Here is a 12,955-nt window from a genome sequence, read left to right on the forward strand (position 1 = left end):
AATTGTGGGTAAAAATGTATGATCATACAATGTGATTTTAAATAAACACAAGTGAATTTAAAATTGCACAGTTGGTTTACAGTTAAGGTGTTAGAGTGAAAACTGCACTAATAAAAGTTCAGAAAGCTTGTAAGGGTGTTGTAGAGTAAGTTGTGCTAAGAAATAATTATTGAGAAAAAATTTGGTACACTGTGCTTTTTCCGAGCTTTTTGTGTTGAAGTTATCCAGTCAGAAAATTCAAGCAGCCCAACACAGTCAGTTGTTCTCATAGCAAAGATGACAGCACATGAGACTGCTCAATCCTGACTACCAATTCTTGAATCTCTCTCCTGTTTGATTTTAGGAAACCAAAAAAAAGGACATTTGGTAACAACATCTCTGGCAGGCTGCTTGAATTTGCATGCACAATGGTCTGATTGTCTAACTTCAATGCTAATTAACTCAGAAATGGTCCAACATACCAAATTTTTTTCTTTACAATTATTTCCCAACACAACCTACCCTGCAATGCCCATTCAAGCTTTTCAGACTGTATCTGACCACCCTGTATAAAAAAAATGTGAAGGGCATGATTTTAATGCAAAATTAAAATATACTGATGGAAAAAATATCTGTGACACCAGGAAGGGATTGTGCAATGTAAATGAAATATGATGTCTCTTCAAATTCCACACCAGTTGCATAAGAGTGGCAGTAGTAGTGCCACTATGAGGATGAAAATCAGGTTTGTTTTAAATATGCACTGTAATGGTTATTGTCGAAATTAGACATGGTGAGTTGATGCTGAAAAAGAATGCCTTTGAGGTGAAAAAGGTGCCATTATAAACACTCACTGGGTTTGGATGGGATCACATAATAGGGCTATGAGGATGTTCCTTCTACAATATTGCACAAAGACTGGGCAGGAATGTAGTGACTGAACATGACTAATCGTGGCTTGTTCACAAGAATGTACAGTTGCAAGAAAAGCAGTCTCCAGAAGGCCTTATGTGGCACAACCAAGAGGGAAGACAACTGTGTTCAGCATGTGGCTCTGGTGCATTATGCTGCATCTGCTGCAGCAATGTCAGCAGTATGACATAATGAACTGTTAAACAGTTCCAAGCCAGGCGCACTGTAGCACGCATTCCACTGACCCCAAACTACCACCATTTGCGATTTCAGTGGTGTCAAGTGAGAGCTCATTGGAGGGCAATCTAGTGATTTGGCCTTTTTGTGCTGCCATTCATAAACAGAATTCTAGGAGGTGTTTTCCAAGAGCATAACTCTCGGCCACATATTGTTATTGTAACCTAACATGCTCTACAAAGTGCTGACATGTTACCCTGGCCTGCTCAATCTGCAAGTCTGCCTCAAATTGAGCATATATGGGTCAACATTGGATGGCAACTCCAGCGCCATCCACAAACAGCATTAACCATCCCTGTATTGACTGACCAAGTACAACAGACAGGGAACTCCATCTCACAAACTGACATCCAGTACCTGTACAGCACAATGCATTTAAATATGCTTGCTTGCATTGAACATGTGGTTACACTGTTTATTAATGTACCAGAATATCACATTTGCAATAGCTTATCTTGCACTAAAATCAACCTGTGATCCTGCAATGTTAATCACTTAAATATGTTACCTAGATAGAAGGATTCTTGAAATTTCATTACTCTATATTAATTAGTTTTTGGTGTTGTGATATTTTTCTGTCAGTGTAATTTGTGAGAGAAAAATGGTTAACTCAATGAATTTTAAAACTTTTCGCTTAATATGAGCCAATAACATATCAGATATAAAGTAATAATAGACAACAGTAAAAAGAAAATGAATAAGGGTTTAGTGAAAATCTAAGAGCAAAATGAAGTGAAATAATGTGAACAGAAGATACAAGTATGAATAGACATGATAAGGAAACTTAAGTATAAACAAGATGTTTCCTTGTGTAGGTTACAAGCAGGTTCAAGCTTTGCTAAGTGATGCCACTTAGTCAATTTACATGCTATGTGTTGTAACTAACAGTTTCATATAGGTAATGTGATAATACCACATATAGTGTATTGTTATATTGTTGTTGATGACGACGGAAGGCAGAGTATGAAAGTAAATGCTAATACATAGTCTGCTCCTCCCAAACTGCATCAATGAAGCCATTGTGTTTATTATTCCTTTCCGACTGGTCAATCATCGACAATGTCATATGCCCTCACGGTATGAGACACTGGGAGAGGCCTGGAATTTAGCCCAAGACATTGGCACAAAGTACAATGATCAAGAATTATACACCACCACCTCTTCTCGTGTTGCTGACAAAATCCTGGTGATGAAATTTTCTTCTATCACCAGGAACCAGATACATCTGAATGATGGAACATTTAAAGGAAGTCCTCTAATGAAAACAACTAATGTAGCAAAAAACTGAAAAGAATAATGATAAAAATAGAGAGATTGATATGTGTGCTAAAATTAATAACAGATGCAAAAAACAACAAGGAAAGAAAACATAAATGGTTTTTCAGTTTTTGTAGATTTGAACATGTTCATTGTTGAGGAAGCAAGCTGTCTTAATGCACACCCCAACTTCAGAAATGATTGCTTCAGTAGTCTGGAAGAAAGAATCTGTAGTATGTTTACTGAGTTTAATATCTGCCCTGATGTCATCTGTACTTTATGTTTGGATTATGTCATTGCTCAGTTTTTGTCAGTAATTCTTCAAGAACAAATAATGAAGAACAGTTAATACAAGGGGACTTGAAAAAGTATTATGGTATTATGGCTGGCCAAGTTTCTTTTACTTGTTACACTTCAAAGTTATGCACATACAAGACAATATTTGTCAACATAGTTGCCAAGTTTCCATAAATTCTACCAATCATTCAGTTTGTGGACAATATAATTCTGCTCCATGGTTATGGAACCATTCAAAAACTGTTGTGTGAATGTCATCATCATTGGGAAATGTGCAACTGTTGCAAACTAGATACTCAAATTCTCTTGACATTGTCATCTATAGTTAAAGTTGGTGGCCTTTCTTCCTGATCAGTATCACCTATTTGTGCACATCATTTGCATGTGTTCCATATACTGTGATAATTTCAAAGTGAATCTGTGTGCAATTTAGGTGTTTTGTCCACAAGCATCATACAGTTTTGTGTACTTCAACTTTGGAGTATGTTTCTAGTTGCTGCACCATGTCACTTCACATTGTGATACAATTGTTATCCATAGCTCAGCAGAACTGTCTCTGCAGCAAATGCATAACAATATACTCTCCACTGACAATGCACTATTCTTGTTGCACAGTGGTCTTAACATAACTTTTTGAAGTCCCCTCATATATATCATCCTGACATCTGTACCTTTTGAGTGACGTTACTAGAGAGCACTAAAATGTTTAATGCAAGTGCTAATATTTTAAAAACCTTTTTATTTCTGTTGCAGAATTTGTAACTATTCTGACATCAAAGAATTAGTCCAACTGCTCAGAAAGATGTCATGGAACTTGGGCAGAAAGAACAGCAAGGCTCTCAGGAGGCACTGGAGTTTGTCCTGAAGTCACATATATCTACCAGAATTATTAAGGAATTATGATGCTATGTTGTGTTTTAGTTGGGTAATTCCCTTTTCTTATGGATAAGGGACTTACATTTTCAAGAGCTTCTGTGGTGGTTATTGTACAACACCTTGTATCAATTTAATATGAATTGTAAATGAAATAAGTTTTTAACAATACATGAAAGTGTTTATTATGCTGCTATATTTTTTCTTACTGTGAGTGATACCACACACAGAGCAAAGAATAAGTTATTAAACTACTATGATTTTAGATTTTATAACAAAAAATAATAGGCCAAACAAAGTTGTTTAACAGTGTTTTGTACAGTTAGTGCTGCAAAATTTCAGGCAATTTGACCAGGATCATTATTATTTTTAATACATGTAACTTAAGCTGCAAAATATACATAAAAATAAGATACCATTTTTAAATATGGTAACTGTATGTTAAACACTGAGAAACATGGAAAGTGCTGGTCACTACAATACTGTGCTTGTGTTGGAGCCAGTGACATTGTCACTCACCATCTGTAAGTAATGGGAAAATGTGGGGGAAACACAGTTAAAGGGATGTGAGCGCCTCTTCTGATTCTGTATGGAAACTAGAGATCAACACAGATCTCGAATGAGACTGAGTTATCGCTCTTCATCTGAATCTCCAATAGCACATTTTACCATTTCTCATAGTTGGCATGTGCCAAAGTTTGTTTGTGTATTGTTATTCCCTGAATCATTTATTTAATTAATTTATTAAATATATACCTCTTGAAAATTTGAAACAAGAGCTCTGACAAAAATATGTTGTAAATGTATCATTCTTAAGCAGTTAAAAGTAACTGAATAGTTGTTGATAGATAGACAATAACATTGTTGAGGTTTTCTGTGGATTTTGTTGAAAATATAATGGATGTACCATTTTATAGCTATATACATATGGCATTTAGTTTCTAGTCTTTGGCTATATTTATACAGTTGAAAACAGAGTTGATTTACTTTATAATATTGTACCCTGTTCCTTTAAGATACATGTCACTGTATCCTGAGCAACTGCTGATGTGGATTACATTCTATATTTTAAGACATTCTTACAGTCATTTCTTTGCTCAAGGTGTCATTAATATTTTCAGATAAATTGTGCAGGGATATTACGGGTTAATTCAAATTTTTAATTGTTTAAAACCTTGTACAATTAGCCATTTAATGTTTATGTATTATACCATCTTTATGACACTTTTTAACCTCTGAAACCAAAAGATAATATAAATTTGGAAATTATCAGCAGATTTCTGCAAATTCATCTGAAATCCAATTTCAAGGGCTTTCTGAAAGGCATTGTTATGGAACACAGGGCAGGCATTCCAGTAGTACACACACAGTTCTCGTACTTTGTTTATGATTATTGTATTATATAGCATTTGAAAATTTATTAACGTAACCTTTCCTGATGCTCACAAGCAGCAATAATTAATTATGATTAGTTTTTATGTGTTACATATATCAGTTGTAAGTCACTCATAATTTACATTCTTCTCATTATGAGTGGAAGATCATACTATACTGGGTATAACATTTGAGCTTGGCATTTCTAGATGGTAATTTAGAGGCAGATCAATATGTTAGAGTGGCAACAGTTAGGGAGTAATGTGTTCTTAAATGTACAGTTATATTTACAGGATGGATCAGCATGGTAACATACACCCTTAGCACCCTTTGAAAGCTACCTGTAGAAAGATGATCTAATTAAGAAAATGTACCCATCCAGCTAGTATGCAACTTAATACCCTATCCCTCCATAATGCAAGATATTTAAGATATTTTTAAATGTATACTACAAAGTAGCAAATGTGTGTATGTTAAATGTAAATTGTGTAAAAATATTGTGATGCACTTCACTTCAGTTCTCAAATAGTGTCCAATTTCAGTTGTTATTCTGTTCATTCAAAATCATTATCCTTAATCTGGTGGTCACATGATTAACATCTCCTTATGATTTTGATGTAGTTGTTTTATAGAAACAAGATTGGTGTCCCTTCATAAGTTCTGTTTCTAGATTGAATTTAGCTGTGGAACCAATAAATCTGTTATTTGTTAGTGCAATTGTGTCATAGTCAAGTGTAGATTGATGTGATATGTTAGGCAGAACAATGTGTACTTTTAAAAAACATATATTAGTTTCAGCATGGACAAGGAAAGCACGCTAATGAGGAGAGTTGAACAGTTACTCGAATATTTCTGCCATTTCCACTTCAAGAGGGGGCACCTGTTAAAATGATAAAGAATTATAACTTTTTGCACATAGAATTTCATTTTAAATGGGATAAACACTTCCATGTTAGTGTTTCATGACAAAATCAAATCCCTTTTCCTACGTTGAAAAATTTTACTTTCTTCTTTGCATTATTTCTCTGTTTTGTTTTTAGTCCAGTTTCAAACTAAAACAAATACATGACAAATACTTGCTGAACTGATGAGCAGAACTCTATTAATTAGCTGGAATTTATAGAAATAATTCACATTTCCATTTAGCATAAATAACTATATTTTGGTTACATTTTATGAAGGTCATACCATAAAATATACATCTGTGGGGGAATAGTTTTAGAATCCAGTACCACATTATAAAAAAGGCATTATTTGATTATTCATAGACATACATAAGTTCATCCACTATTTTATCCTAGTAGTCTTAATTAATATAGATTTATTCTGTTCAGAAATACTTCAGCTACAACATACTCAGTTCTACATCAATGCAACTATAGAGAACAAGCCAACATCTATTAATTGGATTATAAGTAGATCAAATTTACTATCTACTGATTTATTTTCTGTACCTGTATGAGAATTTCATTAAATGATAGAAAATTGTATCTAGCAGGAAGCATACTGAACTGGCCAAAATCTTTTCAGTGAAGGCCTCGGAATGGAACACCATCTATCACTTTCACTTTCTTCCAAATATTAAATCTTTTTAAGAATATGTTTGACAGTCAAAAGTGTTTTATACTTTATTGTTAGTTAGGATGTGGGTACTAAAACCAATTGCATATAGGGAACTGAATCAAATTTCCAAAAAATGAAAATCTGAAATTCTGTTTCACATTGCTCCTTTTAACTAATTCTCTGGATTAGTCCACTTTCAGCTGAGTTGTAGATATCTATTTTCAACAAAGTGTTGGTAAGTTTCACTTTCTGTGTGGAGCAGTTGTAAAACAGACTGAATGTTACAGATCAAATGCATGTTTGTAATGCATATTTTATTTCTAAAATCATTGTTACTATGTTAAATCATTATCATTACATAATTGTGAGTACATATATTTTGTTAACTGATATTTTAGTGTGAAATCATACAAGATTATATTTTGCATATATAAACTGCATTAGTTCAGAATATTAATGTGATGATATAGATAACATACTTTTATAGTATCTTGGCACAAAGTCCATATTAGTGACCAGGCAGCCAACATAAAAGTATCCATTCTCCCAATTTATCATGGCAACAGTAAGTGAAGAGGATTTCAGCTTAAGATATCTGTAGCCTTCTTTCCAATGTCACCGTCCATGTTATTTTCAGATGTTTACTATATTTCTTTCTTGGAATATTAAGATCAAGAAATGTATGATTTTACAATGATTCATGGAAGAGAATTTATTAAAGAAGTGTGTTATTCTGTAAAAGAAATGTGTAACAATTTGTGGAATCCTTATTCGTAAAAGATGTACAAGAATTTTTTTAAGTTTTCATTTGGGATAATATGTAAAGATATGGAACTGTATGTAAAATTTTTGGGATGTTTGAAAGTAATTTTTATAGAACAGTTCATTGCAGTCAGCCAGGAAATATAGACAGGGAATATACATAAATATACTAGAACATGATTTCGGTACTTGTATACAAATTGCAGTAAGCCTTAAGTTTGACTACAGATCTCCTGCTGAAGGAATATTGTTAGTTTACACAGTAAAAAATGTTGGAAACTGTTTTTCAATAAATGTCCTGCCTGAATTGCTAAATAAGGCAGCAAATAAAGCAAAGTAAGTGAAAGACACAAATATTATCTCTATTTGTTTAGTTTTACTAAGGGCACTGTCATACTTATTTTTTTGTTGGTGTAATTCCTAGTAATGACTTCCAAAAATTAGTTTCTCCATGGGTCTTTGTTTCTTGATTGCAACATGCTACCAAATGTCAGTGTTATTCACATTTGGTATTCCCTGTTAGAAAAGTAACAGACATTTCCCACACCAGGAAAACTCTTGGAAAGAAACACTTGAACCAGGCCATGGAAAAGAGCTGGTACTATTGCATTACTACCATTGTACAGTTTTCAGTCATTGTAAATTTCATACTGTTTCATTGTTCATTTTTAGTGTGCAAAAGAAAAAAATACACATGAAGTAAACTTAATCAGTTTGATTGTGTATTTACACTGAGGGAAAGAGATACCAGTACTTCATAAGGCAACCCCATACAGAACATTACTTTGAATGTGTAATATGCACTCAAATTTTAGTAGCCATAATACATTTTCAGACTTCTGAAGCAAGAATAATAAATACAATTGTAAGCCATGTTACAGATGATTGCTAATGTTTCAGAAGTAACACAAAATCAGGGATGCAGTTTAAAGTCAAATACATTATAGTGCATATACTTATATGTAAAAGCATATCCTTTGAGCAAACACACATGTGAATTATTTCCTTAACTTCTTTTTAATTTAATTTAATGGTTCCAGAAATAAGACAGGCACAGCTCAGCTACCGGATATCGCTGTAAACGCTTTAAAAAAAGAGCTAATCAATATGGAAGTAAACAAAAAGTTATGTTTCATTCTAGCTAAATTTACATTGTTCTATTCATGTAGCTACAATGCCTGCTTATATTTCTGACACCAGATGAATGAGTGAGACATAGTACCAGCTAAAGATGAGCATTATATTAAAAACAACACCAAAAACAGAACTATAGCTTATAAAACATTTTGCTGTGGAACATGTAATGTTAATTATGAGAATTGGTACTACAATGAGCTGGTATTCTATACACAGTGAACCTTCAATCTATTATGTATTTGACAAGTCAGATCTTTCTTTATTAATAGGTACTAATATCACCTGTCGAAAGCTATGACCACCTAGTCATCAACTCCTGAAACTTTGTGTGAAAACAATGAAATCATTAATATATTGTAGGACTGCTAAATTAAAAGACAGTTCTGCTATTGCCAGATTTCACATAAACTTTATGTAGATCTCAGTCAAGTTGTTGTATTGCCTCAAATAGTTAACATGAAAATTACTGAGGCAATATGTACATTACGTTGTCTTACAACCAATCATGGAAACAATCTGGACAATGACTCAGATGCCCTTTGTTCCAAAATATTTACATCTACATGAGAGATCTGGTGTGAGACTCTTGAATAATTCCATTCTCATGAAAACTATCTACCTTCTCTCCCTTTGTAGTTAATACAGAGGTCAAAGCCCATACCATTCCTCAGAGATAATACAGTTCCTCATGTTAATGTACCAAAGTAACCAGAGCACTCACTATTTCACAAGAAAGTGCAAGCTCTTCTGAACAACAGTTTCAGTCAGTCATTAAAACATCAAATATGGTTATATCTGAAACAGACTTACCTGTTTCTCAGTGTTTCACTTAAATTTTCCACCCTACGTGAAGTTATAGAGACTCTACTGTCTGGTGTCAGTGATACAGTAGGTATGGAAAGCAATTTGTTTCCATAGCATAACATTTATTCTAATTTTATGTCATTTTACATCTGTCTCTTCTGATTGGAATGAAAATTTAACTGTTTTGTTGCAAAATTATTGTTATTGTTCTTACTCAGTGATATTTGATTATCAGATTTGTTCACTGATATGTAGTTTTTGTGAATGTCCATAAAAACAAAAAAGAAATAGAACAACATTAGTGTAGCTTTTACATGGAATGAAAATCCAAACAGGAAATGCTGGTCGGAGAAAATGACTACTAGATCAGCTTTCCAGATAAATAATGCTTGTATAAAACTGCATGTTTTCCTTATTTTAATAAGGATTATACATAGTAAAGGTAATAGATCAATCTATATTCTGTAATTAATAGAAGTAAATGATCAGTTGCTGGCTTATGTTAAATATGTTACAGCATTTTTATCATCACTAGTCACTTCTGTGAACTTTAACTATCTAATTATGAGTGTATGTGAATTATTTTGAACCTCTTTGAAAATACATATATTCAAGTAAGAGGTCTGCAGGTATTTGAAAAGTAAGTTGTAATGAGTGTGAAACATAGATTTGTACCTGAGGTGTGCATAATTCAGGTTAACTTGTGAACAGCTGGCTTTGTATAATCAATTGAGTATTTTTAAATGACCACATTGTAAAATATAAACTTGAGACTAAGATCTGTTAAGTGGCTTCACACATTAAAATCATGAAACCTATAAACAGGATATTTTAAGAAGGAAGCTTTTAATAAGAAAGGTTGTGAAAGTTAATTTCATGAATGATCACTGGATTATATGTATTTAGTGAGAGGGGTCTTCCTTTTACTAAAATAATATTACATCAGAGGTGCAGTATTTTGTAGCAATGGTAGACAAAGAAGATATTATTACCATAGTACTACTGCTAATATATCAGTCCTATACAAGAATTGCTTATCTCTGTCTAAAAGTGTGATTTAAAAATATTAATAAATTAAGAATGAATTAAAATAACTCATCAATGAATAAATTATTTTAAAAATTTTCCTTTACTCACAATAGAACTGATTTAACATAAACCTTTACTAATACTCAATGAAATTCAAATAAAGATTTATCTAAATTAATTGATAAAATGTATATAAATGTTATGTGTGAAACAAACTGTTAATAGAAACAAAATATAATTAAAACTGATGCAAACATTATAGAGATGATATATCAAATATGTTTTATAAATGTCAATGAAGCCCATTCCTGAAATTGATATATTAGCCCATATACAAAAACATACATGTATATACACAATAGCTATATATACAAGAATATTTACTTGTACATGACAATGTTACTTTGTGATAGAAACTTTACCCCACATTATCCAATGTACATTCTAGAGCTGTGTTACAGAACAGGGAAATATAATCACTTTTTTCTAATAAAACTGATTTCATTATCAGACCAACTGTCCTTTAAAATTCTGAATGTTTATGATAAAACAATTACAGTATGAAGCCATTTATAATAGACCTATTATTCTGCCTCAATGTCATACTGTAATGCAAATATTTTACCTAACATTTTATAGTAAGTAGTATCTTACACCGACAATGAAATGGTGTACTGGATGGCAAATGGGTTGTGGATCTTTGAAAGTTATAAATTCTAAGAAAATGTCTACATGTATTGCAGTTTTGGGTTACACAATGCCTATATAGGCAACAGGAGTAAGTACAAAAAGATAAAAGATATTACAAAGGAACACTAACATTTCAAGGGTAAAACCAAAAGAACTGAGAGCGGAACATCTGCAAGTTACAAGAAAGAGACAGATGACGAAGGCATGTGTTTTGGAGCAGGAGTAATACATGAGAGATCGGCGACAGATGGCTTAAGCTATTTGCCACACAGGAGTTGCTGAATCGAAGGGCCAGATGTCTCAAAGCCATTTCTATTATTCATTTCGAACATTGGTTTTATGCAGCTCACCATGCTAGTCTGTCCTCTGCAAGCCTCTTTATCTGTGAACAATTACTGTACGCTGCATCTATTTGAACCTGTTAACTGTATTTGAGCATAGGTCTCCCTCTACTATCTTTACCCCCCACACTTCCTCCATTACCATATTGCCTATTCCTTGATGCCTCAAGATGTGTCCTGTCAACAGTGGTCTTCCATTAGTCAAGTTGTCCCATAAATATCTTCCTCTTTAATTTATATCTAAAAACAAAGATGATGTGACTTACCAAACGAAAGTGCTGGCAGGTTGATAGACACACAAACAAACACAAACATACACACAAAATTCAAGCTTTCGCAACCAACCGTTGCTTCGTCAGGAAAGAGGGAAGGAGAGGGAAAGACGAAAGGATGTGGGTTTTAAGGGAGAGGGTAAGGAGTCATTCCAATCCCGGGAGTGGAAAGACTTATCTTAGGGGGAAAAAAGGACAGGTATACACTCGCACACACACACATATCCATCTGCACATACACAGACACAAGTAGTGATACAGTAGCACTCCATTTTTTATTCGACCTGCCCATTTAATCTCCAGCATTCTTCTGTACAACACACTTCAAAAGTTTCTATTCTCTTCTTGTCTGAACTGCTTATCATGTACATTTCACTTTTCTACATGCCACACTGAAGACAAATACCTCCAGAAAAAGGCTTCTGTACTCTTAAATTTGTATTAGACAGATTCCTCTTCTTTTGCTATTTTGAGTCTGCTATTTCTATCCTTTCTACTCTGGCCCTCATCAGTTATCTTACTGCCCAACTAGCTAAACTCATCTACTACTTTTAACATCTCATTTACTAAAGTACCTCCTTCAGCACTGATTGACTTAATTTGACTACATTCCATCACGTTTGTTTTACATTTTGATACGGATCTTATAAACTATTTTCAAGATGCTAACCATTCTGTTCAATTGCTCTTCCAGGTTCTTTTCCATCTTTGACAGAATTATAATGTAATCAGCAGACCTTAAGGTTTTTATTCTTATCTCTGAACTTTAATTCTCTTTTTCACTCCCTTCTCAACTACTGCTTCCCTTGTATGTTCTTCAATTCTTATAAATGCAGTCTGGTTACTGTACAAACCGTATATATCCTTTCACTCCCTATATTTTATCCATATCAGAATTTCAAAAACCACAGTGTAATTGACATTGTCAAAAGCTTTCTCTAAATTTACAAGTACTATAAAGAAACTGAATCAACATGTTTGATGCTATCTACGAAAAGTATAACTTGTGAAAATTTATATATGAGACATAGATATTTAGGCTCCTGAAACATAAAAACATTTCACGTAAGAAGATTGTTTGATTATGGTATTTTGTTGATGATGTCCATAAAAAATAATCACATATAAAAATATTATAGTGATGGAAATTCTGGAGTAGGAAAACAAACAAAAATCAGGAATGCAAGCACTCATCTATAGACAGTTGATGGGTGGTTCATAGACACATGTATCAGTTCAGAAAAACTTTCCTTCTTATTTAAGTACACAATATTGTACCCATATATATGCACATAACCCCAAATGCTCAGTGAATATGTCTACTTAAACTGAAATAAGTGGAACTTTCTGAGCTGTTACACATGTCTAAGCACAACCTGTCAATTGTCTTTGGGGGTGTTATTGTCATTTTTTATAATTATTGGCATT

At 33.2% G+C, this 12,955-nt stretch overlaps 1 protein-coding gene across 3 annotated transcripts in view; it reads left to right on the plus strand.

The window, feature by feature from the left end:
* The window catches only part of LOC124605255 (neo-calmodulin-like), a 111,672-nt gene extending 101,185 nt beyond the window's left edge, over positions 1–10,487 (plus strand). For all 3 annotated transcript variants that reach the window (XM_047136813.1, XM_047136814.1, XM_047136812.1), the window contains one exon: positions 3,436–10,487. In XM_047136813.1, coding sequence (XP_046992769.1) covers positions 3,436–3,467 — 32 coding nt within the window. In that variant the 3' untranslated portion in view covers positions 3,468–10,487. The remainder of the gene's footprint in view (positions 1–3,435) is intronic.
* The last annotated feature ends 2,468 nt before the right edge of the window (positions 10,488–12,955 follow it).

Source organism: Schistocerca americana, chromosome 3, assembly GCF_021461395.2.
Source record: "Schistocerca americana isolate TAMUIC-IGC-003095 chromosome 3, iqSchAmer2.1, whole genome shotgun sequence".
Lineage (NCBI taxonomy): Eukaryota > Metazoa > Arthropoda > Insecta > Orthoptera > Acrididae > Schistocerca > Schistocerca americana.